The sequence below is a fragment of the Mastigoproctus giganteus genome, chromosome 5, assembly GCF_048544385.1.
Source record: "Mastigoproctus giganteus isolate SK-2022 chromosome 5, ASM4854438v1, whole genome shotgun sequence".
Classification (NCBI taxonomy): Eukaryota; Metazoa; Arthropoda; class Arachnida; order Uropygi; family Thelyphonidae; genus Mastigoproctus; species Mastigoproctus giganteus.
The window spans coordinates 61,691,675-61,719,463 of NC_143579.1; the positions used below are offsets into that span (position 1 = coordinate 61,691,675).

The 27,789-nt window shown below is 35.4% G+C and overlaps 1 protein-coding gene across 1 annotated transcript in view; it reads right to left on the reverse strand.

The window, feature by feature from the left end:
* Positions 1-27,789, reverse strand: part of LOC150085447 (protein FAM91A1) — a 211,016-nt gene that overhangs the window by 19,727 nt on the left and 163,500 nt on the right. Inside the window, exons 17-19 of the mRNA XM_090374568.1 lie at positions 27,384-27,494; positions 19,649-19,762; positions 10,929-10,998 (exon numbers count right to left, since the gene is read on the reverse strand). Coding sequence (XP_090230694.1) covers positions 10,929-10,998; positions 19,649-19,762; positions 27,384-27,494 — 295 coding nt within the window. The remainder of the gene's footprint in view (positions 1-10,928; positions 10,999-19,648; positions 19,763-27,383; positions 27,495-27,789) is intronic.

The following is a 27,789-nucleotide window of genomic DNA, read 5'->3' on the forward strand; positions in this document are numbered from 1 at the left end:
ACTATTACTATATTAATTCCATGTCAATATGGAGAAACATCGTGAGTTAACAGACTTTGAAAGAGGGATAGTGGATGATAGTGGATGCCCGATGCATGGGCCACTCTATTGTGGAGATGATACAAAAATTGCATTATCCCCATTTGACAGTATCAAGAGGGTATCAGGAATATGCCATTTCTGGAATAACATCTCATCGCGGACAGAAGCAGAGAAAGGTGGTGGATGAATGTGATCATCGATTTTGTCTCGCATTGTTTTGGCCAACCAGAAAGCAACAGTGGCACAAATCACCACCGACTTCAACTAGGGAGGTGCCAGACATGTATCCACCAAGACCATCAGGCGATCATTAGCCACAATAGGTTATGGGAGCCGATGACCCACAAGAGCCCCATTGCTAACACCACGACACAGGACTGTACACCTCAACTGGGAGAAAGAACATTGGGACTGGACCTTGGATGATTGGAGAGTGCGTATCTGGCGGAAACCACACAAAGCTATGCACCTGTCATGTCAACAAGGAACTGTTCGGGCAGGTGGAAGGTTGATAATGGTCTGTGGCATATTCTACTGGCACACATTGGGACCTCTGGTACATGTAAATGCATCTTTGAATGGTCCAGGTTATGTGTCCATCCTTGCAGACCATCTGCATCCCTTCATGGTCACTGTGCACCCACAGGGCAATGGATTCTTCCAGCAGGACAATGCACCTCCCCACAGAGCCATGGTGACTAGAACATGGTTCTAGTCACCATGGCTAGAGCATTGAAGAGCATTCCTCAGAACAAAGATACAAAATAAGAATGTCATACTAAGTCTAAAAAAGTGCTTGAAATAGGTTCAGTGACATGTGATGGTAGTAAGGAGGTGAACACGTCCTGACAAGTCCATCCTGATGCACTTGTCGCAACAATAGGGCTGCTGGATGCAGCTAACTGAAAAGGATTACCACTTAGCTTTAGGAGGAAACATGACACCAGATATCCACTGAGTGAAGACAGATAAATTCTTCAAGGACTTGTGTACAATGGCTAGCAGATAACTGGTTCCTAGGAGAATCAATACGGTACATGGCATTCGTAGAATAAATACCAAACACCTAGCAAATATAAAATAGCACCTTGTTATCAAGATGATATTTCATAATATTTCATGTATGGAGCTACCAAAAGGTAGCTCCATACAGAAAAGGGATGTGCATAAAGAAGAAAATACTTTAAACCAATCTTCATAAGATTAAAATGACCCTTGAAAGTAAGTTTGGGATTTAAGGTGGCACCAAGAAATTTCAGGGAAGTGCAACTAACAAGCTGTTTATCTGAATAGTTAGCTGTAAATCACATGAAGCAGCCGGACTACAATTTACATATTTAGTCTTAAACGGACTGACATGCAACCACATGCTAAAGAGAGGTAATGACCAACTTCATGAAACTATAATATAAAATATTAGGGCAAGTAAAGATGCATCATTAATTCCTTAACTTTTTTTTTTTTAAATAAAACAGTAGCGCAACATAACAGATAATTAAAACTATTGGTAGTCACAACTTTGGTTTTCGAGAATCATCAGTCAGTGATAAAATTACTACATTGAATGAAAATATGCAGTGGATAAAAAATATAACTGCACATACTTCATGTGGCTCTCATACTGGCACAGGAAATGGCATCTCCGTGGGCAGGAGCAGCAGTGTGTAGCACACACTTCTTGATTAGACCGGGGTTCGAGCCCATGACCACCAAATACGGAGGATGCGGAAAGGTCAGAGAATGACCATCGCATATCTCCGGAGCAATATGGCCTTAGTTGGTAATGCTCCTAAAAACCAAATAACAACAACAGCACAGGAAATGGATAAGTTAGATAAATCTGCATACAGGAAAGACTGTCACAAATTGCTTCCAGGAAGGTTGCAATGGTAAATACATGGGTAGAACTACATTTGACAGGGCAAATATGACATATGAAATGTCTCAAAAACCAGAGCATACTTATAAACAAGTTTATCTTCAGATGGCAATTCAATGGAAATGCCATAGCATTCACAGTCAAAAACCACATTCCACATATTCATCAAGCAAATTTAACCTTTCATCTAGTAAATGTCTACAAACCCTTGAAGCTTTAGCCATAAAATACACTGAAACAAAATAGCATTCATTCTTAATGCATGCATGCCTATAAATTCTTCCTTGACCACACCTTTGCAGGGTTAAAGTAGTGCCAACATTTATGAGATCAACACCTGCCTGCAGGTCAAGGTATATGATGGGTAATCCAAGTTGTTTGCTTCCAAAGTCACTATGATAATGTTTGTGGCCATAAGCAGGTTTTAAGTGCATAATGTATGTGCAGAGGAGGTTAGTGGAAGCAGTAATTACTTTGGTAGAAGCAGTATAAGATCTTCTGTTACTTTGAGAAGGGAGGAAAACTGTGATGGGATTGCAGTGAGATATAAGAGTAAGTTCTGATGTCTTCAGGAGTGGTTTGCCACTAAGCATTCTAGTTGAATGGAAAATACTGTTGAGAGACACAGATTCAGAGATGTGGACAATGGTGCCCATAATGAAAAGACATACCGAGCAGGAAGTGTTGCATCTCGTTGTGACCAGGCTATTGGTGCCATCACATTTTCAATTTTTTTTTCACTTGATGCCTGTTCAGTCGGACAGATACAAGAATATCATTACTAGAATAACTGACTGTTAAGAAGGAAGTTGGTAGTTTGTTATTCTTGAATCTTATGATGTAATCCAAATACTCTCCCATACTAGTTTGTGTGGAAAACCTGTTCCTGTTCTCATATGGTTTCACAATTTAAGAACATAAATAAATGCATTTGTGCCACATCATTACTCCAATGGCACAGATGTTTTAGTCAAATTGATGTTATTCTTTTGGCATGTTCAGGGCTTCCAAATATTTCTCAACAAAAATTTTTCGAGTAAAAAAAAAAAAAGAGGCCCAAACAGACAACTAAAAAAAAAATATATATATATATATATTCCTTACAAGTCTAACTTTTGTTGTTTAGTGAAGTAGTTAGTAATTATGCTGCCTTTTCTCCCCCCACCAAATACCCGAAAGAGGCATTTAAAATATTACAACTATCTTTTTCTTTTCATTGGTTCTTTCATTAGCTTTCAAAACTCCTATCAATACTTGTGTAAATTTAGTTCCTTCGAAATCCTTCTTCTGTAATGCTTTGAGGAACATTCATATACATGCAAATTGTCTTATTGTATTCACAATGTCCATTTTATCTGTCCATCGACACTAACAACTTCACTCCCAATGGATGGATTTTCATGAAATTTTATATTTAACTCTTTTAGAGAGTTAAATATAAAATTTCTATCTCAAAATTTCTAGTTGAGCTATCTCAAATTCCATTAAAAATTGTACAAGTGAATATCCAGCAATTATTTTTATTTATTTTTTTCAGACATATCACATAGCTATTTGTATGCTGTACATTATAGCTGAAGTACTGAATATTATGTTTGTTGCCATGTGTTGATCGGAGGAATGATGGAAAATGTGGCATATGTGCAGAAAATAAATGTTTTTGGTTAGTGCACATAAAAATCGTTGCTTTTTTTTTATTTGTTTATTTTTTTTTTTTTATGTAAACCACAAACACGAGAGGTATTAGAACGAATAGTACTTAGTACCGTGCTTGGGTTGGAGGTTGAGAAGATGAAAGAAGATATTTGTTGATATTGGACTTGAACTTCTGTACACTGTAATTTTCAGGAAATATGTATGAAGGAAGATTGTTCCAGAAAATGGCAGTTGAATGAATAAACGAGGAAGATGAAAAGTTGGTTCTGTAGTTTGAAGTTGGACAGTAAATGGATGTTGGCTGCATGTGTTCGGACTGTTTTGAAAGAGGGAGTGGGAATTATAGAAACCAATTCAGAAGAACAGTGCCTATGGAAATATCTATAGAAGAGGCATGCAGCAGAAACAGTACACCTATGAGACAGCGAGTGGAGAGATTCTGTTAGAGATGAATCATTAATTAACCTAACTGCCCTCTTCTGAATGGAATCAAGAAGCCTAAGAGAGGTTTTGGGGGCACCAGCCCAGATGTGAGAACAATATTCCATGGTAGGGTGGATTTGCGATTTATACAGAGTGAACAGCTGTTTGGAAGAAAAGTAACGCCGAGAGCGAAAGAGAAAACCAAGTTTTTTAGATGCAGAGGAAGCAATATTTGTAATGTGCTTGTGCCAAGAGAGATTAGAAGTCAGGGTAATCCCCAAAAGAGATATATCATTTTGCCTAGAAATCAGAGTGTCACCAAAGATAAGCATAGGAGCAGAAGAATACTTTTTGCGAGACATAAGACAAGACTGAGTTTTAGAAGGATTGAAATCAACTAAGTTGTCTTTGTCCCACTGGAGAATTACCTGAAGATTCGCATTTAAAGAATTGGTAGCAGATTTTCGAGAAGTTGAAGCTGATTGAGCAGGGCAAGGTTTCTCAAAATGGAAAGTGGAATGCAATGTGCTATCATCGGCAGAACTATTGATAGGATTTCCAGTCAATGGAAGAAGGTCATTAATATACAAGAGGAAAAGAACTGAACCTTGGCGGACACCAGCATTAGTGGAGAAATTAGAAGACAGAGAGCCATCAACCATCACCCTCAGTGAGCGATCAGAGAGAAAACTGGATAACCAATTACAAAAAACAGTTGGCAAACCATAAGTTGGAAGTTTGTTTAGAAGACCGTTATGTCAAACACGATTGAAAGCCTTTGAGATGTCAAGAGCAACTACTTGTGTTTCACCGAACCTTTCCATTGAGGTAGTCCATAAATGGGTAACATAAGCCAGAATATCACCAGTGGATCGACACTGACGGAATCTATACTGGCAATCGTTGATCAGACGGAAGGTTTCTAGGTAGTTTAAGAGTTGCCGGTTAATTGATTTCTCCATTACTTTAGAAAGAGTAGAAGTAACTGCAATGGGACGATAATTGGATGGGAGGGATTTGTCACCCTTTTTAGGAACTGGCTGGATATGAGCAAATTTCCAAGCAGAAGGAAAAATACCTTTGGAATAAGAAAGTGAAAAAAGGTGGCAAAGAATAGGAGTAAGTTCAGGAGCACAGGTTTTGAGAACAAGTGAAGAAATACCATCGGGACCTGGAGCTTTCTTAGCATCAAGATTCGTCAAAATCCTTCTGACATTCTTTTGACGGAAGACCACAGGAGGCATTGAAGGGAGCATGTTGGGAATGGTGGGAGGTGTTTTACCAAGATCATTAATACACGAGTTGGAAGAAAAATGGGATGCTAGCAGGTCAATTTTATCCTTGGCTGAAATGACAACAGAACCATCTGGTTTGGACAGAGGTGTGAACAGAGATGGGCAAAAGTTGCAGCCAATAGCTTTGGCAAGAGACCAGAATTCTAGGCTACCATTAGGGCAAGAAGCAAGAGTTTTCTACTCTTAGCCTGTTCGAACTCTAGTTTGGACTGATTAATAACTGCTTTACAATTGTTGTGAGCTTTGGTGTAGACAGAAAATGAAACTGAAGAATTAGAAACAAGCCAATTATGATATGCAATGTTCTTCTCTTGAACAGCCTTAGCACATTTATTGGAAAACCAAGTTTTAGATAAAGGACGAGATTTTAAAGTGGAGTGTGGAATAAAGGATTCCATTCCTGCAGGAATAATTTCATTGATACGATCTGAGCAAATGTTGACATCAGAAGTTTTGAAACAGTAATCCGGCCAAAGAAAAGAAATCTCGCAGGTCATTCCATTTTGCATTCTTGTAATGCCAAAAATACAAGGGTAGGAATAACCATGAGATAAAGGCTCCATTGGACAAGAGATAATCACCAAGTTATGATCTGAAGTGCCTAAAGGACCTCTCACTTTGACTGTGTACTTAGAAGGGTTGTTTGTGAGAAAAATATCAAGCGTGTTGGCTGTATGATTAGGATTGTCAGGTATTCTTGTAGGTAAATGAACAATCTGTGCAAGGTCATTGGTAATTGCATAAGCCTCAGCATCTCGACCAGCTGGGTCAGCGTGACTAGAAACATTAAAATCACCAAGGAAAATTACCTCACTGTTAGGAAAGTTGAACTGAAGAAAGTCAAGTTGCAAAGAGAGGAAGTCAAAGAACTCCAAGTGATTAGTGGGGTTGGGAGAACGGTAGAGACAACAGATGAATTTGACAGAATGAGGTAGAGAGATTTTAAGCCACAGAAGATCGAAGAGAAGAGATTCCAAATTACCAAGTCTCTGATAGGGAATATCAGAATGAACATATGCACAAGTACCACCTTTAAGGCGAAAGGAATCACACAGTGAATAATTTGGGCATCTGAGATGAGCATAGTTGAATAGTTGAATCAACCGATAGCTGAGGTTCTGCCAGAAAAAGTATATGTTGTTGTTTGTTGTTTGTTTGGTTTTTAGGAGCATTAGCAACTAAGGCCATATTGCTCCGGGATATGCGGTGGTCATTCCCTGACCTTTCCGCATCATCCGTATTTGGTGGTGACGGGCTCGAACCCCGGTCTAATCAAGAAGCGTGTGCTACGCACTGCTGCTCCTTCCCACCTGGCTACGGAGGCGCAGAAAAGAAAAAGTATATGGGGTTTGGCAAACTGCAAGTGGAAATGGACAGCGTTGAAATTAGAATTGAGACAACGTATATTTGTGAAATGAATTAAGCCTTTTAAGAGTTTTTTTTTTTTTTTTTTTTTGGTTTTTCTTTTTGCTATTTGCCATTTCACATTTTAGCAGAAATGTGTTCTCTTTCAAATGTTATTAAAATTCAGGAGAAAATACAAAAATGCTGACTGCATACTACAATCGGATGTGTTGTTATTTGTTTATTTTATTAAATCATGGAACAGTAAAGTATATTTGCATTTTAATTTTTATTAAAAATTCAAGAGGAAATAACTAAGTTTCATAAAATGTTGCCTGTGTATTATATGAGATAGTGCAATAAAGTGAAAACAATTACTTTTATATATCATTAGTTAATTAACTATTTCCTTTTTACTTCTATTAATCACAAAAAAATTAAAATATCTCGACACCATGGAAGGGTTCAAGACTAGTTTTGCAATCTTGGCTAATGTTGTATATTCTGACTTTCAATTGAATATTTTTACTTAGGAAGAAGCCCAATGCTGACTAATTCTTTTATACTCCACTTCACTTTCACTCTCTAGTTGGAGATGGGGAACTACTCTACCGGCAAATACTGTGAATGGACTTCAGTATCTGCGGGTAAAGCAGTAGCTAAATTTGAGATATCTTAACTTCTATAGTTAGACCTTTCATTGGATTAAAATAATGAAAGTATTTCAACATGTAATCATATCCTATTATTTTCTTCCAATGATAGGACTTACTGCTATAATGCTTTTGGTCACTAAAAAGGAAATTGAGGAAATCCTCCTCCTTCACAAAAAAGGAAGATTTTCCTTCTCGGGTAATGACATAATTTCAGCTTTTTTTTTTTTACATCTAAATTCCTTGAACATGCTTGAATTGCTTGCAAATTCTATTCATAATGGTTAAATTCAACAACTTTATTTCATTCATTACATAAAATATGAATCAGCAATTCCTCTTTCTGCAGTAAACTTGATGAACATCAAAGTACTGGATGAAACAAATTTGAACTTTCATTTTGAAGTAGAGCAGTTGGTTTTAACTGTTATGATTTAAATTTGCAAGTAACTCAAGAATTCTCACAAAAAATTACATATTTTAATAGTGAAATACAAGCTGAAATTTCCTTGAAATTGGCCTGAAAAGGAAAATATTCAACTCATATTTTTTTGGTGACTAAAGGCAAGTCTCCTTCAGAAGGTGCACAATTTCTCTGTAGCTTCATTGTTAACCAAGTTTTCTTTCTTAGATGAATGTGCTTTCTTTAACAGCTTCTTATTGTTCCAAGAAGTGCTGAACTGCTGGTTCAAGAGTTAGATACTGATTACTGACATGCTTTATAAAGTTATGTTCAGTTAATCCTATTTTTTCTGAATTTCTGGGGGAACCTCCCAGCATGAAGGCAAATTAATGAAGTAGTTGTATGCTGAAACAATTAAATGTGATACATCATTTCCCAATTTTTCAAATCCTTTTTTGAAAACTCTTGTGAATAACACGTATATTCCATGTTCCAACTTTATAAAGTCCCTTGCCTCAAATACTTATCTTCTTCATTTAAGAGCCTTTATTTATTTATTATTTTTTTTTTTTTTTACTTGCTTTGGGACTGTCACTGGCAATAAATTCAGATACAGATAAGCCACTTACTGATGGTTAGCAAAATACATTCTTTTAAAGTCCTCAACTGTTTTGTGACATATAAAAACTCTAAGTGATGTGAAATTGCAACTTCTTTAATTTTAGAATGGCATCTTATCACACTCTGTAGTTCTTCTCCTTTGCTAGTGCTATTAATTATTTCATCAGCACTAATTGTGTAGTTCAAGGATTTAGCATCTGATCAAATCTTTTCATGGAAACAGTGCCAATGCATCACTAATAAGGCAACTAACTTTCAAAGGATTAAGTGACAAACATTGCTCTGAAAACAGTCTCAATCCCAGTATATAAATCTGAAGACATACTCAAAGCAATGGCTTTCATCACTCAAGTAAGCTCAGAAATGTGAGCTACATTCTGAATGATCCACTAGAAGTGCCCAGAATGTTTTTTATTTCAATGTTTTCACCATCTCCTCTGTTATTTTTGTTCTTTTCTTTCTCTGCACCAGCCAAATGAAGCTGAAGGTCACCTACCTTGATCTTGCTATTGCTTTTGTGTTTTTCTCTATCATAGTTTCTTTACACCAAAAAATGCTATACTAATTTAAGAGGCTTTCTGCTGAATATGCAACACAAAATAATTCACTGTCACTTTGTTTCTGTGCTCATAATAAAATGGAAATTCTCTATTTTCTCTTTTATTAAGTCCTTTACTTTTAAAACTATCTTTACCCATAATGAAAGTTCAGTAAATAATAAAAGGAAATAGTAACAGCAATAATATACAGAGCTTTACAACCAATGTTGAGATCAGTGAATTCCAAAATGAAAATATGTATCACATTACAATGACAAAATTTTGAAGATACATTGTCCACTAAACACACCAAAAAAGGTTTTCAAAAATTCTAAAACAACTTTTGGACCAGTGAAGTGTGTCCAGCTAAAGAGAAATTATTATTGTTATTTGGTTTTTTTTTTAGGAGCATTAGCAACTAAGGCCATATTGCTCCGGGAATATGCGGTGGTCATTCCCTTGACCTTTCTGCATCCTCCATATTTGGTGGTGACGGGCTCAAACCCTGGTCTAATCAAGAAGCGTGTGCTATGCACTGCTGCTCCTTCCCACCTGGCTACTAAAGAGAAATGGGCTTCCATCAATTGTTACAGACAAATACCCAACTTAAAACAACAATTAGGGAAGTGAAGAATAGAAAGGGAACAAGTGTTCAACAGCAGGTTTTTTAAGACAACTACCAAAAACATTTTTTGGTAATTGTCTTCTTGTTCTTCAGCCTATCTTGCATGGTGCAAAATGATGCACATCTGCATGACTTTCCATTACTGAAGAAATGTGAAGTACATATGACAGTTTGCTATATTCTAATTACTACAATACTAAAAAAGCATTATTTTCAATAGTAGCTTAAATAACAATTAGTAAAATATAATAGTATAAACTCAGGATTTTTCTTTTAAGGGGACTTAAAAAAAAATTTGAAATACTTATAATGAGAATACATATTACATTATAATAACAAAATTTCAAGGTCAGGTTGTCTATTATAACATTTCAAAAACCCTTGGACCATCAAAGGCTCAAAAAGTTGTTTTTAAAAAAATGGACCCACAGATAAAACAAGCATAATTTGAGTGTCTTGCATGCAAGGTTGAAGCATACTGCAATAGGAAAAGTAGATTTGGACAGTTAAAAACTTATTATCTAAGTCAAACAACTCAGGAGATAAAGCAAGGGAAGACATTACAAACAAGGCACCACATCAAATCTGTTCTGCCCTCTTGTGGATTCATTTACAAGTGTTATTTGTCAAATATTGCTATGCTTGGTTTCCAGATGATTAACTAGTGAATGGGGGGGAGACAACTAAAAATTTGTTCTGAAATAAATTAAGGCGAGAGAAATTTAGTGTAGCTCCCAAAAATTGCCACATCTTCCCTCCTCTACTATTATGACATGAAGGCAAAGCCACAGCATACTGTCTTTGCAAGGAAAAAAAAATCCCTTTCTTCCCAATATTGTTTTTTTTTTTTTTTTTGTATACCTTTTTTGTAAATCAACAAGCTGCAACACGAGTTGTAGTGTTGTCTTCAGCTTGTTTCTAATGAAACTTGCTGTTGTTATTTGGTTTTTAGGAGCATTAGCAACTAAGGCCATATTGCTCTGGGGATATGCGGTGGTCATTCCCTGACCTTTCCACATCCTCCGTATTTGGTGTTCACGGGCTCGAACCCCGGTCTAATCAAGAAGCGTGTGCTACGCACTACTGCTCCTGCCCACCTGGCTACTGAGGCGCCATGAAACTTGCATTCAAATATCAGGTCTGATTATATTATTTAATTTTTAATTAAAACAAAATTCAGGAATTAACATTATCAGATTCTAAAATTTGAAAGGAATTCTTATAAAAATTCAAATATAACCCCAAGCTGAATACAATAAAACTAGCCAGACTGCATATCCACAAAAGAACTGAAATGCTGAACTCAAAAATTAAAATACAGTTAATAGGTAAATTTTTGTTAAAAACAAATCAAATATATTTTATACATAAATAAATTTTTTACAGGATATGTTTCATTATGATTTTAAAATTTAAATCTAAAGAATTTCTTTGGATTATAATAATACCTCTTTTTTCATTTTGTGTTTCACTGAAGGGAAATGGCACATAAGCAAATTCTCCACCATCTCCTTGACCCTTGTTGAAATATGAAAAAATTTAATAAAATCATTGGACTATAATAAAATTCTAAATAATACTTCAAATAAAAAGTAATTTAGTTTTTTTAATACATTCATAAGAATTACATGATTTTATTTTAATATGAAATCAAAATATTTGACTTTTTTTGGTTAATGGTTATAAATTTCAACCTTTACGATTATATAAATAAAAACAGTGTCTGTACAGAATCTATAAGCTCATCCCAGGGACAACATAACAGGGACAACATACAATTAGCTAATCTCAAGAGTAGGACTTCTTGAGTTATTCTGAGTTTTTCAACATGAAAATCAGGCTAAAAACAAATGCACACACAATTTTACAAAAATAATACAAAGCAAACCACATGAACTACACCCTATAACTAGGGTGGTGATGGCAGTGGTCAATGTGCTAAGTGAACCCAAAACAACCAAGTAACAAGCCCATTAAAAGTATCTGGATGTCCAACAAGTTATATTTAGTAGGATACAGCTTCACTCTAACTATAATTAATCTTGATTATAATTTATTTAGAAATAAATAAATTTATTTTACTAAATTTTAGTTAGTATTTGCCCCCTGCTACAAAATCCAAGCCAATCAATCAATAAGCATAATGTTCATAGGGAGAGATCTTTCCATTTACCTGAGGAATGCTTGATGGAGACTGGAAAAAATAAATGGCGTTTGTGCATGTTGAAGTTACTGCCTCACCACATGGCAGGCATGTAGTGAAATACTGGAAAAATATTCATTGGGTCATCTTTAAAACATTCAGTCTATCAGGAACAATTCTGAATGCAGGATCCTTGTTCTAATAGCTTTAGCATTAGCAACATGATGCAAAGAAAAAAAAAACTTATACAACAGCACCAACAAAAAAAAAAAAAAAAAAACTTTCAGTTCCCCATTCCTACCAACAATTAAGTCTGGTACTGCCCCAGTGCATATTTCTGTGATTACTGCTATCCAAGTGCAGTACCTTGCATTTTATCACTGTTAAACCTCAATTGCCATTTTCCAACCTATCTGCTAAGCTCATCTAGATCCTCTTGAAGCAGCATACCCTGATTACTGTCATTAACCACTTTTTATCATCAGCAAACAGGCATAAAACTTGAAATAATGACATCAATACTAATAAATATTAAATGGTTATAAATGGCCACTGCTGGCCATGAAGAGCAGCAGCCATTTATAATCACTCTCTCCCCCTACCATTTAATCATCCTTTGATCCATATTAACCTGCCCCTAATGTTGCATTGTTCCAATTTATACAACAATCATGCATGTGACACAGGATCAAATGCTTCACTGAAATCCAAGTACACAACATCAAAATTATTCTTTGCATCCAGTTCCCTTGTAAAAACTTCACAGTAGCTAATCAGACCACCCTTTAACAAACTGTGCTGTGATTGCCTTATGTCTCCACTTCTATCAAGTTGACCTTGCATTACTTCTTACTACTGATTCCATTATTTTCCTGGCAAGAGGTTAATACCTACAGGTCTATAATTACCAACTTCATCCTTTGATTCCCTTCTCCCCCATATGAATCTATCTGCAGGTACTTCTGAAGCTAAAGATATTCTCATTATGATGGCTAAAGGTTTAAATAGCTCTTTTGCAGTGTTTAATACAATTGGATATATTCCATAAGCCCCAGCACTTTGTGCACTGTTTTTTTTTTTTTTTTTTAGCAGCAGCAATTTTTTTTCTATCTTAATTTCTGTTATTATGAAATCCTTTAACTCTCAATCAGTATTAGATAGACTACTACTAACACCCTCTCTAAAATTATTCATGTGTGAATTTAGGTGCAAAATATTTATTCAGTTTATCAGCAAATTATACAGGATCGTTCTTCCTTGAATTTATTCAAACTATCCACTTGCACAACAGATGGAAGCCTGTTCCAACAATCAATCACCCTGAAGGCTACCATCAGCACTGAGTTTAGTTAATTCATTCATAGCCTTAAACATCTGAATCAGATCTCCTCACAGATACCTAGTCTCCAGATGCTGCAATTTGCAGAATTGAATTCAATTTGCTGAAGTCCTTCCTGGTAAGCATTCTCTTTTGTTCCTCTCACTAATCTCATTGCCCTTTTCTACATCCATTCCAACAGATCTGCATCCTTCTTAAAATGGAGCTATCAGACACAGTACTCGATATGAGGCCTAACCATGGCCTTGTACAGATGGATAATCACCTCCTTATCCCTGCTAGTGAAGTTTCTGTATATCATTGACAAATCCCATGAGCTGTCCTGGCAGCATGTCTGCATTGTTCAGAAAATTTCATAATTGACTGCACAATTATCCCTAGATCTTTTTCATTTTCCACTATCCTGAGCATGGATTGTTAGCATATGCAAAGAATTCCATGCTGCTAAAGAATTCCTTTGCAAGGAGGATTCAAGTCTCTAGCACAAAATGCAACCTGCCACCACATCACCAATTGTTTGATACCATTTTTCAAAGACAAATAATATCAAACAACAGGTTCTTGAGCACCCTTCAGAACAATCCCAGAATGGTATTTGGTCAATGGAGGAATGGACAATTTGATGTTTTATAATACAACAGCAACCCTGGCCATGATGTTTCAAGTCAAACTTTAAGAATAAAGTCATACATAAACGAAAGCAGTAAATATGACTAATTAAAATTTGTAAACACAGACACACACACATATATATATATATATATATATAATATAAATCTATTTACAGTTAGTTCTGCTATAACGTGTATTTTTGAAATGCAAATTTGCTCCAACACGACTGATATATTAGTATAAAGCGATTTTCATGCTGGCTCATGTGCAATATCGTCTGTGAGTAACACCAGATGAATGCAAAACCCTGCACCAAGCTGAACGTGGCAACCTGCACAGCAATTCATACACATTTACAGAGCTTAAAAATGTAAAATGTGTGAGAGAGCTATATTTCCCATTTACTGTAGTTGTATTGGTCGGAGACACACTTGTCTCTGACCAATTAACTAATCATTATAAATCTTTATAAATCATTATAATCTTTAGCTTGTACCGCTTAGAAATCTTGAGTATTAGTCTTGACACCCTTGGTGATGTACTTTTGAATTCCAAAATGTTGTTTTTAAAATCTTTATAGACCAGAAACCCAACTCCACCTTCACTCCTTTCACTGTTTCCATTGGTGTACAGCAGATTTCCACTTGATAAACTTGTGATTCATTTGTGATTGTGATGAAGTGATTCATTTCTTCTTCTGGCCCACCAGGCTAGCCGGGTGGGTAAAGTGCCTGCCTGGCAACCCAAAGGCCGCAGGTTCGAATCCCACCTCTGGCTTGGATCAAAGTACTGCAAAAATCTTGGGAGGTGCATTATGGCCACAGAAGCCGATGCGCCAACAACTACCAAAAAAAAAAAAAAAAAAAATTCTTCTTCTTGTTTCAGCCAAACCAGTGATATTCCAATTCACATTTTCTAATTCCTTTTCCAGCTCTAATATCCTGTCTTCACCAATGAGTGATCTTACGTTATAACAGGCCAATTTCAGTTTCCGTGCATGGCAGACTAGTCGTACCCAGAGATTCTTAGCACCCTCTGCTTCCACTCTGATCCTCTCGCTGCCGTAAGAGGGAGAGTGAAAGCTGCTGGGGACTGAGGGACATTTGTTTTGTCGTGCTGTCATATGCTGGAGGGTTTGGTCTTTTCCTCTTCATGCTGACCAGGCATCTTGAAGAGAACCACTCTACACGTTCGTTGCCACCTAAGTGACGTAACAGGGCTTATCATCGAGAAGGTGTGTATGAGTGGATTTTAGGGAGGCAGGCCAACCGGACTTCTCCTAAATCTTCTGTAATAGAGAGATATTGGATCCATCAGTGTTTTAGGCTGAGTGTCTGATAACACACAGGATACCTGTTCCCCCTCTAAGCCCCTCCCAACTGTTACTAAATTATAAATTTCATGTGGTCCAGTAACTGCAAACTCATCTGTTTCGAAATTTTTAAACTTATTTTTATATCCTTGAAATTTATACAGGAACAACTTTTAAAGTGTTTTTATCACTACAATAACATTTCCTTTTAATACGGCAATAAAAAATGTAAAACCTTCCTATCAATAAGATTCAATGTCATTCAACCAATTTTAATTTTAAACAGTTTTTCTTTTAACATTTTAGATCAAAGGATTAGTGAAGACTATAGGTATATTAAATTAGCTCAAAGATAGTTTGTACAGTGAGAAATTGATGTCCATGTCAGTAAACTACATGTGTTCTAAGGTAATATTTTGACAGCTTCTGCTGAATATAAGAGCTTTCCCCCCCTCCAAATCTATATACTTTTAAAATTAAGTGAATATTATTCAGTAATTTAATGTTCAGTGGGGCAAAAATGCACAAAAAAAGATTGTGCAATTGGCAATTTGCATTTATTTAGTTTTGTTCCACTGCTTTGGTAGCACTTAAAGAATATACCTTATAAATAACTGTTTATAGATAAAACTGCAGATACAAACAATTGTATGTACAGCAATACCCTGCATAGCACTGATAATTGGTACCAAAACTTTTGTGTTATGTGAAACCATGATGACTGAGGTATAATTATGATGGGTTTTAACTGAATGCATACCAGAGAAAGACTATAAACAAATTATAATAAATCTATAAACAATTTGCACTTAATAGCCAATTAAAAGGATTTGAAATAAAAAATACTGCAAAAATTTTATTAATGAAAAGGTATCATCATGAGAAATAAGAAAAACGTTTTATTGTTTATTTAGGTATTTCAATAATAAAGTCTAATGAAGTTGCCTCTTCTTTTTCTCAGCTACAAGTCTTTGTAGCATCGAATCCCATCTTGTAAAATTTGCAATGTCTTGAGGCTACGTTCAACATCCGATTCTCCATTCATAATCACCTCGCAGGCCATGTCAACCCCCCAAAAAAACTTTCTCCAGTTCTTCTGTTGAAAATTCTTTTTGTGCCACTTCAGTGTTGTCCACTTCAAAATTGTTTTTCTCTTCTTCATATGCAGTTTGCTCATCAATTTCAAGGAGAGTTGCATCATCTAAGTCATTTGCATGTGAGTCAATGCAGTCACATACATTGGAAGAGTTCAAAGTTTCGAATCCAAATATTTTTCGACCTTCACAAGAAATTCCTTCGGAAATTGTCTGAATTTGTGATTCAAAACCAGTGAAATCATTTGCCAAATGGGCCAAAACATGCTTCCAAACAGAACACAAGTTGTTGGCAGTGATTTCTGGCCAAGATGCAAATATATATTTTCTATCATATTTAAAGGGGTAAAAAATAAACTGTGAAATAAAAACTTTGAAAAGCTATCATATCGTCTCCTCAGGATGGAATTAAGAATACTGAATGCTGCTGCTAGTTAGTTAGTTAGTTATTTGGTTTTTAGGAGCATTAGCAACTAAGGCCATATTGCTCCAGGATATGCGGTGGTCATTCCCCGACCTTTCCGCATCCTCCATATTTGGTGGTGACGGGCTCGAACCCAGGTCTAATCAAGAAGCGTGTGCTATGCACTGCCGCTCCTTCCCACCTGGCTACGGAGGTGCCGAATGCTGCTGCACGTTGCTGCAGACTGCACAAGGGGAGCTATTGGCATCTAATCGGGTATCTAATCCATGTGTTGAACAAGTTTTGCAGCTCCCGTGAATGATAAGTTTTTAATTATATTTAGTTATAGGCCTAATGAATCTGATGAGTATAATGAGCAATTGTGCAGAGAAATAGAGGGAGCCAGTAAATCAGAGTGTCTTATAATAAGGGATTTTAATTTTCCAGAGATTGACTGGAATTTGTGGGTTGGTCACTCACACAGCAATGCTTTTGTAGATTTACTGGATGATTGTTTTCTACAGCAGCATGTTCGGAAGGCAACTAGAGGGAGTAATACTCTTGCTTTGATTATCAGTAGTGGTTCTTCATGCATTAAGAATCTGCAGATAAAGGAACCACTACGTGAGAGTGATCAGTTTGCAGAAGTGGAATTTACTCAAAGAGGTAACCCTTCCCTTTACCCCATCAGGGGTAAAGGGAAGGGTTTTTGCTTTCATAAAGATCACTACGGTGATCTGAGACAGTATTTAAATTTTATACGGTGGGACCAACTGATGATGTTACCAACAGCAAATTCAAAATGGGAAGCTACTACTAGGCTTTTCATACCAACTAAGAAATATTGTTCAAGATTGTTGAAGTTTAGGCCTATATGGATGTCAGAGGAATTAATTAGACATGTAACAGACAAGAAAAATGCACGGGATACATAAAAATTAACAGATAACACAGAAGCCTATGATAGATATAAGCTGGTCTGTTACCAAGTCACAACAAAGATTAGGCAGGAAAAGGCAATTTACGAGAAATCTTTGGCAAAGGATGCAAAGAAAAACAGCAAGGAGTTCTTTACCTATGTAAACTCTAGAAGGAAGGGCATCAATCAGATTGGTCCACTTGATATCAATGGTTCAACTGTTGATGATCCTGCTAAGGTAGCTAACAAACTAAATGAATATTTTGCATCTACATTCACACATGAGGAGTTATTCAGGAAGGAGAATGCCAGAGGTATATTAAACTCTGGCAGTAAGCTAGATAATCTTGTAATAACTGAAAGTAAAGTGGAGGAGAAATTGTTGAAGATAAACATAAGAAAGGCACCTGGGGTGGATGGAATCTATCCAGTTATATTAAAGGAGACAGCAAAGGAAGTAAGCAAACCTTAGCCTTAGCTTCCGCGGACTCGGGGGGAGGTACCCATGGACTGGAAATGTGCAAATGTGACCCCAATCCAAAAAGGAGGATGAAAGGGAGAAACAGGTAATTACAGACCTGTTAGTTTAACTTCCGTTCCAGAGAAATTAATGGAGCCACTAATTAAAGAAGCATTGCAGGATCATCTAGACAAGACTTCAGTTATAGCTCGGACACAGCATGGGTTTGTTAAGGGGAAGTCTTGTCTGACCAATTTGATTGGATACTATGATGTAGTCACAAAGGAACTGGATGCAAAGAATAATTTTGATATCATATATTCGGATCTTAGAAAGGCTTTTGATACTGTTGCACATGGAAGACTGCTGTACAAATTGGAGCAGTTTGGCATTGGAGGCAAATTGCTGCTATGGATAAAGGGATGGTTGAGTGGGAGAAGACAGCGTGGTAATCAATGGACACTGCTCCTCTTCATTGACTAATGTTATTAGTGGAGTACCCCAGGGTTCGCTGTTGGGTCCATTTTTGTTTTCTGTATTCATTAATGATATATCAGGCTTAATGTCCAAGTTTTCAGACAATATGAAGGTCGGCAGGGTTGTTAATGACTCTAATGACAGTACGCTGCTGCAACAGGATCTAGATAAGTTGAGTAGATGGGCTGAGAGGTGGAAAACGAAGTTTAACATTAACAAATGTAAAGTACTGCATATGGAAGCAGTAATATATCAACTGTGTGGTACTACACTGACTGAGATAGAAAGTGAAAAGGATCTGGGGGTAATTGTGCAGGCAGATATGAAGTTCTCTGAGCAGTGCAGACGGGCTGCAAGAGTAGCTCATGGTGTCTTGTCAATGATATACAGGAATTTTTTTAGCAGGGATAAGGAGGTGATTATCCCCTTGTATAAGGGAATAGTCAGGCCACACCTTGAGTACTGTACACAGGTCTGGGGACCTCATTTTAAGGATGTAGAGCTGTTGGAACGAGTACAGAGAAGGGTAACAAAATTAGTCAAGTATTCTTTCTAATCTGTTAGTAATGACCCTTGTGAACAACTTCTAGATGTGGGATAACAAGCTAATTGGTCTATAATTTCCAATTTCTGATTCATCTCCTTTCAAAGAAAGGCTTAATTAAGAAAGGAAGTTTTTTGCAAATTACAGTGTCCGGAGACTAGGCACCTGTGAGGTGATCTGATTGAGGTGCATGCTCAAACCATTCAAATCCTTGAATGGTTTGAGCTTGCTCAATGCTGATGAGATTCTTCCTCTTGCTCAGAATAATCTCCTAAGAGGGCATAAATTCAAATTGAGGAAAGACAGTTGTAGGATAGATGTGCGGAAGTTTGCCTTTAGCCAGTGGGCGGTTGATTGCTGGAACAAACTTCCATCTATCGTTGTAGAAGTTGATAGATTAAACAGATTCAAGGCAGAACTAGACAAACATTTGGAGTGGGTGGATGAGTGAAATGAGAAGGGGGTGTGTGTGTTTTTTTTGGCTGATGCTATATAAGCTTGCTTTCTTGCATCATGTGCCCTTGCTAATGCTAATAGAGTTGGCACCACAGCATATACGAGTATGTATATGTACTTAGGCTACGCCAATGCAGCATATATGTAGAGTACGTATCTAGGGTATTGAATGAGTTTTAATATTTACAGTAAATTTTCAACTTACTTTTAATTTAAATACTATTTGAAGCCATGCTAAGTGAAGTATTGTTGTATTATGTTTGATTGTGTTTGCGTTTCTGTTTTCATACCAAATAATCCATATCATCATAAAACTACAAACTATTCAAACAGACAAGTATTATTTAATGCTATTTTCTAGAATTGTTCACACTATTCTTTACACACATGCACACAAATAAATACAAACCTGTATAAGTACAGCAGAATGACAAAGAGCATCATTAAGAGTAGGAAGTGCACTGGATATGGGAACTGTACCTGGATCATGTCCCCAAGTAGTTACTAATAGTTTATCATGATTCTAAATAATAAATAAAATATAAATCAAATCAGAAGAGAGTTAAATATATAAACAGTGAATTACTACTGAACTAGAACAGCACTGGACAACTTTTCAACAACTCACAGAGCATCAATACAGCTATTAACAGAAATTTATTATGGCATGCTGTATGTTACAAAAGTGATACTTTTATTGTTATTATTTTTTTAAAAGAAAGCCTCTTACAATAAAGCCTCACTAATTCAAAATTTCAAGGGACAAGTAAAAAAATTTTTGAATTGTGCAAACACTCAATTCAAAATTTATATTATTAGATGAAATTTTGACATTACCTGAATTTCAAAAACTATTGATACAAAATATACCTAAACACGTATGTCCATAATTTTGAAAATTAAAAATACAAAAAAAAATAAATTTTTAAAAAGCAGTATCAGAATTATCAAAAACATACAACCAAGTAAAACGGGGAAATTCAAAGTACACAGATTAAATTTTTATGTAGAGAATCAAATCCAATAAATTTATTCACAAGATTTTAATTGAACACTATTTTAATTCATTTGTAATAAAAACAAATGTTTATCAATCACTGATTTGTTGCTTAGCCTTTAGGTTGATGAAATAAATACAGTATTTAAATATCTTAGAAAAAAGTTATCTAATGGAAATGTACCCATGATTTAAAAGTATTTTCAAAAACCAATCAGCACTGCACTCATGCTGATTGGTTTTTGAAAATATATTGCAAATCATGCACTTGAGGCAGTGCTGGCAGATACAAGAATTTGACCTCTGCCATTTATTCAATCATCAGCAGAACTAAACAAAGAAAAGGTCTCCCAAGTAAATAAATTTTATTTTTCTTTTTGCACTGGATATTGGGGGGACTATACCTGGATCATGTCCCCAAGTAGTTACTAATAGTTTATCATAATTCTTAAAGAACAAATAAAATATAAACCAAATTAGAAGAGAGGTAAATATATAAACAGTTAATTATTACTGAACAAAAACAATGCTAGCCAACTTTTGGACAACTCACACAGCAGCAAGACAGTAATTAAAAACAGAGATCAGTAAAAACTTCACAGTTCAATCTGATCCTGTTGTTGTTGGCTTTAGACATATCAGCAACTTAGACCCTATTACACCATTGTGTATGATGTTTGTACAAGTGTATTCACAGACTGATTTGCATGTTATGGAGGCTGAAAAACATGGAATAACTTGTGGGGGGGAACTTTACATCCTCTGCCTGAAATTGGCAAACTACAGCCTCAATTAAAGAGGCACTTAGATATTCTTCCAGCCTACGACAGGACTAAAACCAGGCCTCTCCAGATGAGTGATAAAGAGCAATAACAATACTGTCAGGGAGGGCCAGTCTGACCCTATTACTGCAGTACAATAGCAATGAACTCAAGGCTGCCATTTGGCATTGTTAGTGTATTTATAATCATTATTCTGAGGTTTTGGAGGACAATGACCAGACATGCTTTCATATGCAGAAGCCAAGAGAATCTACCATTGCAAATTTCATATGAAAGTCTTCACATTTTCCATTACCAAGTTTGGTTTTTCGCATACATTACTTAGTTTTTGATGCTGAGAATGAGAATTGTTTTCAGCATAGCAGTGTCAGCAGTGAAAGTGTTAAACAAGTAACAAAACTATAAAACAGCCCAACCCATATAGCAATCAAAGTACAATAAATTTGTTCATTCAATGTTATGATCGAATGTGTGTTGACACCGAAGACAATTAAATAAAGCAAACAATCAATGATAATTGAGACAAACACAACAGCATTTGCAGGACACCTATTAACAAAGCTGCAGGCTATGGTAGGTCCAACTACTCCAGCAGTTCCAAATGTTTGGTTCCTTTCTTTTTAAAAATTTTATTGATCGCTTTTACAAATCTCTTTTCACATTTGTATCAAGCAAAAATGTTTAATAATTTGAGCAATGAAACTTGATACTGTTAGAGCATTATACTGTTATACTTTATACTGTTAATGCATTAGTTTAATTGTGAATCAAGCTGTGAATTTAATTGTGCATTTCACAATTTTTTTAACAATTACAGCAAGAAGAAAAACAACTGGTAGACCAAGGTCACTCATTAGGCCTCTTCAATAGCCACCAGTTAACCCCTACTTTAATTTTTCTGAATAAAGCTTTATAGTGGAAGTGTAAATAAAATTCATTTTTAGCAATGTAGTTAAAAGACATTTTTTCTTAAAATAATAATTTTTATGAAAACTGCTATATGAACAACAGTTACTTAAATCAGCATTAATTGCATAAAAGAAAATAAATGTTATTCTTTCAACAAAAGTTTATCCCTCTCCCTACTCTTTAAGAGATTTTTAATATTCTATTTAATAACACTAGCAATTTACTAAAATAAGTATTAGGATGAAGCGATAGAATTATGTAACTTTTTTCTTCTATGTAAAAGAATATGGTGGCATAAAGAGAGATCAAATTAATTATGAATTTGATTTCTCTCAAGCTGACAAGCTGTTTACAGTCTCTCCCACAGTTGTAGTTCAAATTACATACCCCTTAACTTGTACAACAGTATGAAATCCTATGCATCCCATATATCAAGATATTTAAAAATGGAACCAATACATATACAGTCCGACCTGTGTATAACAAAATTGACCGTTCCTTTGAAAAAATTTGTTATACAGAAATTTCGTTATAAAGAAATATGACCTTTTCAACAATGAAAATTACTGTAAATTCAGAAATATAGGAAAAGATGGGAAATAAAATCAGAAATAAGTGGTTACATTTTCTAACATTTTTAAAACAATTTATTAATACAGTGGATTCCGGTTATTTGGGCCACCGATTAATCAGGGCAACTGTTTATTTGGGACAGGAGACCGCAGCACTGGAGATTACCCCACGATTGTCTCTGACCGTACCACGTAGTTCGGTCGGATTTCTGGAGGTCACAACCATAAAACAAAAACAATTAGCAGTCACCTGTTTATTGGTCTTTTCTGTTAGTGCAATCTATCATAAACGGATAGTAAACTTGATCTTATTGAATTTGTGATAATGCTGACAGCTGGAATTCTGTGGTTATTATGGTAAAATGTGTTTACACTTCCATGGAATCTTCAATCAAATAAAAAAAAATAATTTTCAGAATCTTCTCTTCATTCCTATTTTTAAAGCTTTGTAACTCATTACTCCGTTCTCACTTGCGCGTATTGTGTTACTTACAACTTGTGTGTGCTGTGCTGTGTTTTTTGTTATTGATTGCTTATCTTTTTACTGTTTTAAATTTTAACCCCCACTCACAAATGTCAGCGAACAGAAATGCCAACTAGTTTAGTTAGTATGTACATATTACAGTACGTATTAATTATTCCGATTATCATGTATATTCTTCCGAATTTCATGTATCATTTAATTTTTTAATTGGTAAGGTAATAAAGGGTAAATTTGTGCTTAATATATCTTTACTTTTATAGCCTGTGGATAAATTTCCTCCTATTTTCGCTAATTAGAATCGCTGTTTAATAGAATTAAAATTAAATTCACAAAAAACGTAATCACAATGACCGGGGCTTACTACACATTGAATAGTGAACGGTACTTTACTATGGTGAGTTCGTCGTAACGTAATTTGATTGTACAATGAACTAATTGTAAAGGGGGGGTACATTGTATTTTTAACTATTTACGTGAAACTTCGGATAATCAGGCCAAAATGCACTAGTCCCGATGTGTCCCAAATAATCAGAATCGACTATATATACATATTAAGAAATGACTACGTACAGGATGCACAAAATATATCAGTACACTTTTAAGAGTTTTACGTAGTAAAACATTTGGTTATTTTTTGTTGTACACTGGATTCTACTGTACATCATTCATAAAAATGTTTGAATTTGTTTAAACTTTAACCACTGAGATATATTTTCTGTTACATTTTCTTCTCACTGAAGGCCTCGATGCAACGTTTCTTGTTTGGAAGGTTTAATATTGCCCTCATTTTCATCCAACTTATCGTTGATATTGTCACTAGTTCTTTAAATATGCTCCAAAATGTTGGAGTCACTGAGATATTCAGCTACTATGACATCATTATCAACTCCTAAAAATTGGTCAAGAACAATTTCTCCACTGATCAAACCTCACTTGGAACTCTTGGAAGCTCAATGTCTTCTAGTAGTTCATCCCTCTCATCTCTGTTAATTAGCATTTCAGCAAAACCTGCTTTTGCAAAACAATTCTTAATCATTGTTTCTGTCACATTTTGACTCCACACTTTCACCAACTCGAATATGCACATCCACAAATCTAAAACAGAACTTATAGGTTGGTTGGTTTCTATTCTCAGTATAATTTTTTGCAATATGCTCCTCTGGTAGTGCATTTTCAAATTCTTGATAATGTGCTGGTCCATCAGCTGCAGTCATGGCCCTAAGCTATAACATGTATGAGGCTCTTCTCCCTTACTGTTCACCTGTGACAATATTAAAAAAGGATTTTTTAAGATGGAGCGAGGCCCCCTTGGAACGTGAGGCCCCAAGGCTGTAGCTTGTTTAGCTTATATGTAAATCCGGAACTGGCTACAGTTAAAACGAATTATTCAGAAGGAAGAAAACAAGCTTCACACTTGTAAATTTCGAAATTACTGAGTGAAGGTGGGCAGAGCAGTTGTCAACAATCAATGTGATTTTTCTGTTTTCTTTGGTCATCTTTCTATTGAAATTTAAAATCGACTGCTCAAAAATCTCACTTGTCATTCAAGATTTTTTGTTGTAATCCAACTCTAAATGACTTTACTCATTTGAAACATAGGGGTTGTTTACTTTTGCCTATTACCAAAAGCTTCAATTTTTCATTACCAGCCATATTTGCAACCAAGAGCGTAATTCTCTCCTTACTCTTTTTACCACCTACACATTTATCACCTTTAAAAGTCAGTGTCTTGTTTATCAAACATTTAAAAAATAGACCTATTCCATCAATGTTGAATGTCTTTTGACTCATAATCCTCTATAATTTTTTTGAAAACTGTTTCTTTCCAATCTTCTTCTTCTTTGATTGCAACTCCACTTTCGTCAGAAACAACTTTTTCAAGTAAGCCATGACACTCTTTAAATTTGTCCAGCCAACCAGAACTGGCTTAAAATGTTTTATGCCCCAGAAAAGATGCATACTCCATAGCCTTTTCTTTTATTAATAACCCTGATATCGGCATGTTTTGGTCTCAAATCAACTTCACCCACTTAAAAACTTCTTTGTCTACATCTTCCCAAAGACATAATTTCGCATGCCTCTAACTGGGTCCCATTTCCTCAATTGAAAATTGAAACATGGTTTTTCAGAATGGTTGACACACTACTGACAGGGATACCAAATTTTAAAGCGATTTTTTTTTTTTTTTTTTTTTTTTTTTAATGCTCCAATCTACACTATTAAGCACTTCCACTTTTTCACACTACACTCAGGAATTTCCTCTTAGACACTGTAAGGTTACTTGCACAATAGATAAAACAAAGCTGAAATTAGGGATCACTTGTAGCAATCATGTAAACAGAGACAGGTGAAATTTAGTGAAAGTGTGTATGATTCATTTCTTCAAAAAAAAAGATGAATTTCCGAGATAAAGGAAAATCACCCTCTCCTAATTCTCAAATAGGATTCTTACGGTAAAAAATAGGATGACCAGAGCCAATGCCCACATCGGGAATATATTTTTTTTATTTTTATGAAAACCCCAAACACGAAAGGTATCAAAACCTATAGTACTTAGTACTGTGCATGAGCTGGAGAAGTATGGGGGGGGGGAGATGCCGGAAACTTTGCTCTAGAGACTAAACATGGGTTTCACCACTTCAAGCCTCCGATAAGCAAAGTGGTGGTACTGCACCGGTTGATGAGGGTTATCTACCACCTAGTGCAAATAATGGGTCAGCAACAATAAATTTCATAAATGCAGTGACCATGGACAGATCCATGAACAAAATCCCTTAAGGTGGATTTCCCACCAACACATTTTCTATACATGTAATCTTTTGTAGGCACCTTTCCCTATATGCAGTCTAGTAAATCCTTTTCTTTCTTGGCAGACTATTTATTCTGCAAGGAGAATTTCATGTCTACCTGCATCACCTTAAGTCCTTGTCACCAATATGCCTTAATCTTTGCCAATGGCTGTGGATAGCTGACCAGCAGGACTTCTTGGTATAGTAGTGTATAAGTTGTATAGGTTTTACTTCTTTTTAGTCATTGCTGACCCTCTGCTGCACAAAGGCCTCTCCCAGAACCTTCCATCTTTTTCTATCTCCCACAAAGTGGTTGACCAGTTTCCTCCTGCAGGGTTTTACAGGCACCATTAAATTGTAAAATGTTTTAGCTCTTAATTCATGGAATTAATGCCTTTAGCTATTAAAGCTAAAGGGATTAATTCTTAATCCTTTTAGCTCTTAATTTGTGCTTTCTACAGCATCAGCTCTATTGCCTAAAGGCCAGAGGTGTGAACAATGCGTACCCAGGTCTCTCGAAATCAATATATAATGACCAAGGGGAAAAAAAGTTCGCTACATAGAAAATTTCGTTATATGGGAGTTCGTTAAAGAGAGGTCCAACTGTATATGTTGGGGTGGGCTGCTTAAATCAGAATACGGAAAACTCAATCCATTAACATCAGTTTTTGAGTGTAAACTGCATGTGTTCAATGATTTGCCTTGAGGACATTATTTCTCTGTTACATATTTGATTTTTTTCCAAATTCCCTCCATTTTGCTTCTGTCAGATCAAGAGAGGGGAAGGGACTATTAACAATATTCAATGTTTCTTTCCATTTTAGACATCCAAATGTTCGTTGATACAATATGAGTTCAGAAAATGCTGGATCCTTGTGGCTTTCCATGAGTAAACAAACACTGAATATTGTTAATAGTCCCCTCCTCCATTTTGCTTTTAAATTAAGTATCAGGTATTCTTTGACAATGAATTACTTGGTAAAAGAATATTTATAGTTCATCCAGGACTTTTACAGCCAAGTATTTCTTCAGTTTCACTTCCCCTCATAGTTTTAGTTAATAACTGTAATTATTTTATTTCATTCATTCTGGTACCCTTACCTTATATAATCTTTTTTCCAATGTAAGCCTACATAGTAGATGCCCAAAGGTCATAGTATATAGTAACCACATTCTCAATTTAAAAATTTAGACATGCATATTTATATTACAAGAGTTCCTGAATATTGCTTTCACATCAATATATTACATACAAAAGAATGGTTTGTCTATTTTTCAGGATGATAGAAAACCAGGCTGAATCCTGATTTTTTCCCATCAGGAGTTTCCCCAACAGAAAAAAATATAACCTCCATTTGAAAACAATTAACTCAAAACACCAGTCAAAAATTCCATGAACATATTTCTGCTGATTCTTAAAAAATAATATCATAATATAATATATGATTAAATATATGAAGCAACTGTTTCAGACAAGTGCCTAGTATTCTTAGCTATTATTCTAAAAACACCATTTTAGTTTAAGCAAAAATAAAAATATTGAACAGATGGCTCTTTACACCAAATGGACAAGGTCTACTTTGAAATCTAAAATGTTAAAGCCACACTTACCCTGAATACTGAAGGTAATACACGAAGCCTACTGCCTTTAGCAAGTAACAAGGAAGGGGGCCCACATTTTGTAAGGATATAAATATATAATTTAAACCAAACAGAATTTACCTAAAAAAATAAATAAATAAAGCAATGTAGTTAAAAATAAGACTTTTTCCCTTAAAATAATAATTTTTTATGAAAATTTTGCTATATAAACAACAGTTACCTAAATCAGCATAAACTGCATAAAAGAAAATAAATGTTATTCTTTTAACCAAAGTTTATCCCCTCCACTCTTCTTTAAGAGATTTTTAATATTCCATTATAATACTAGCAATTTACAGTACTAACATAAGTATTAGGATGACCTGATAGAATTATCTAACTTTTTCTTATATACTACCTTACTTAATATGATCAC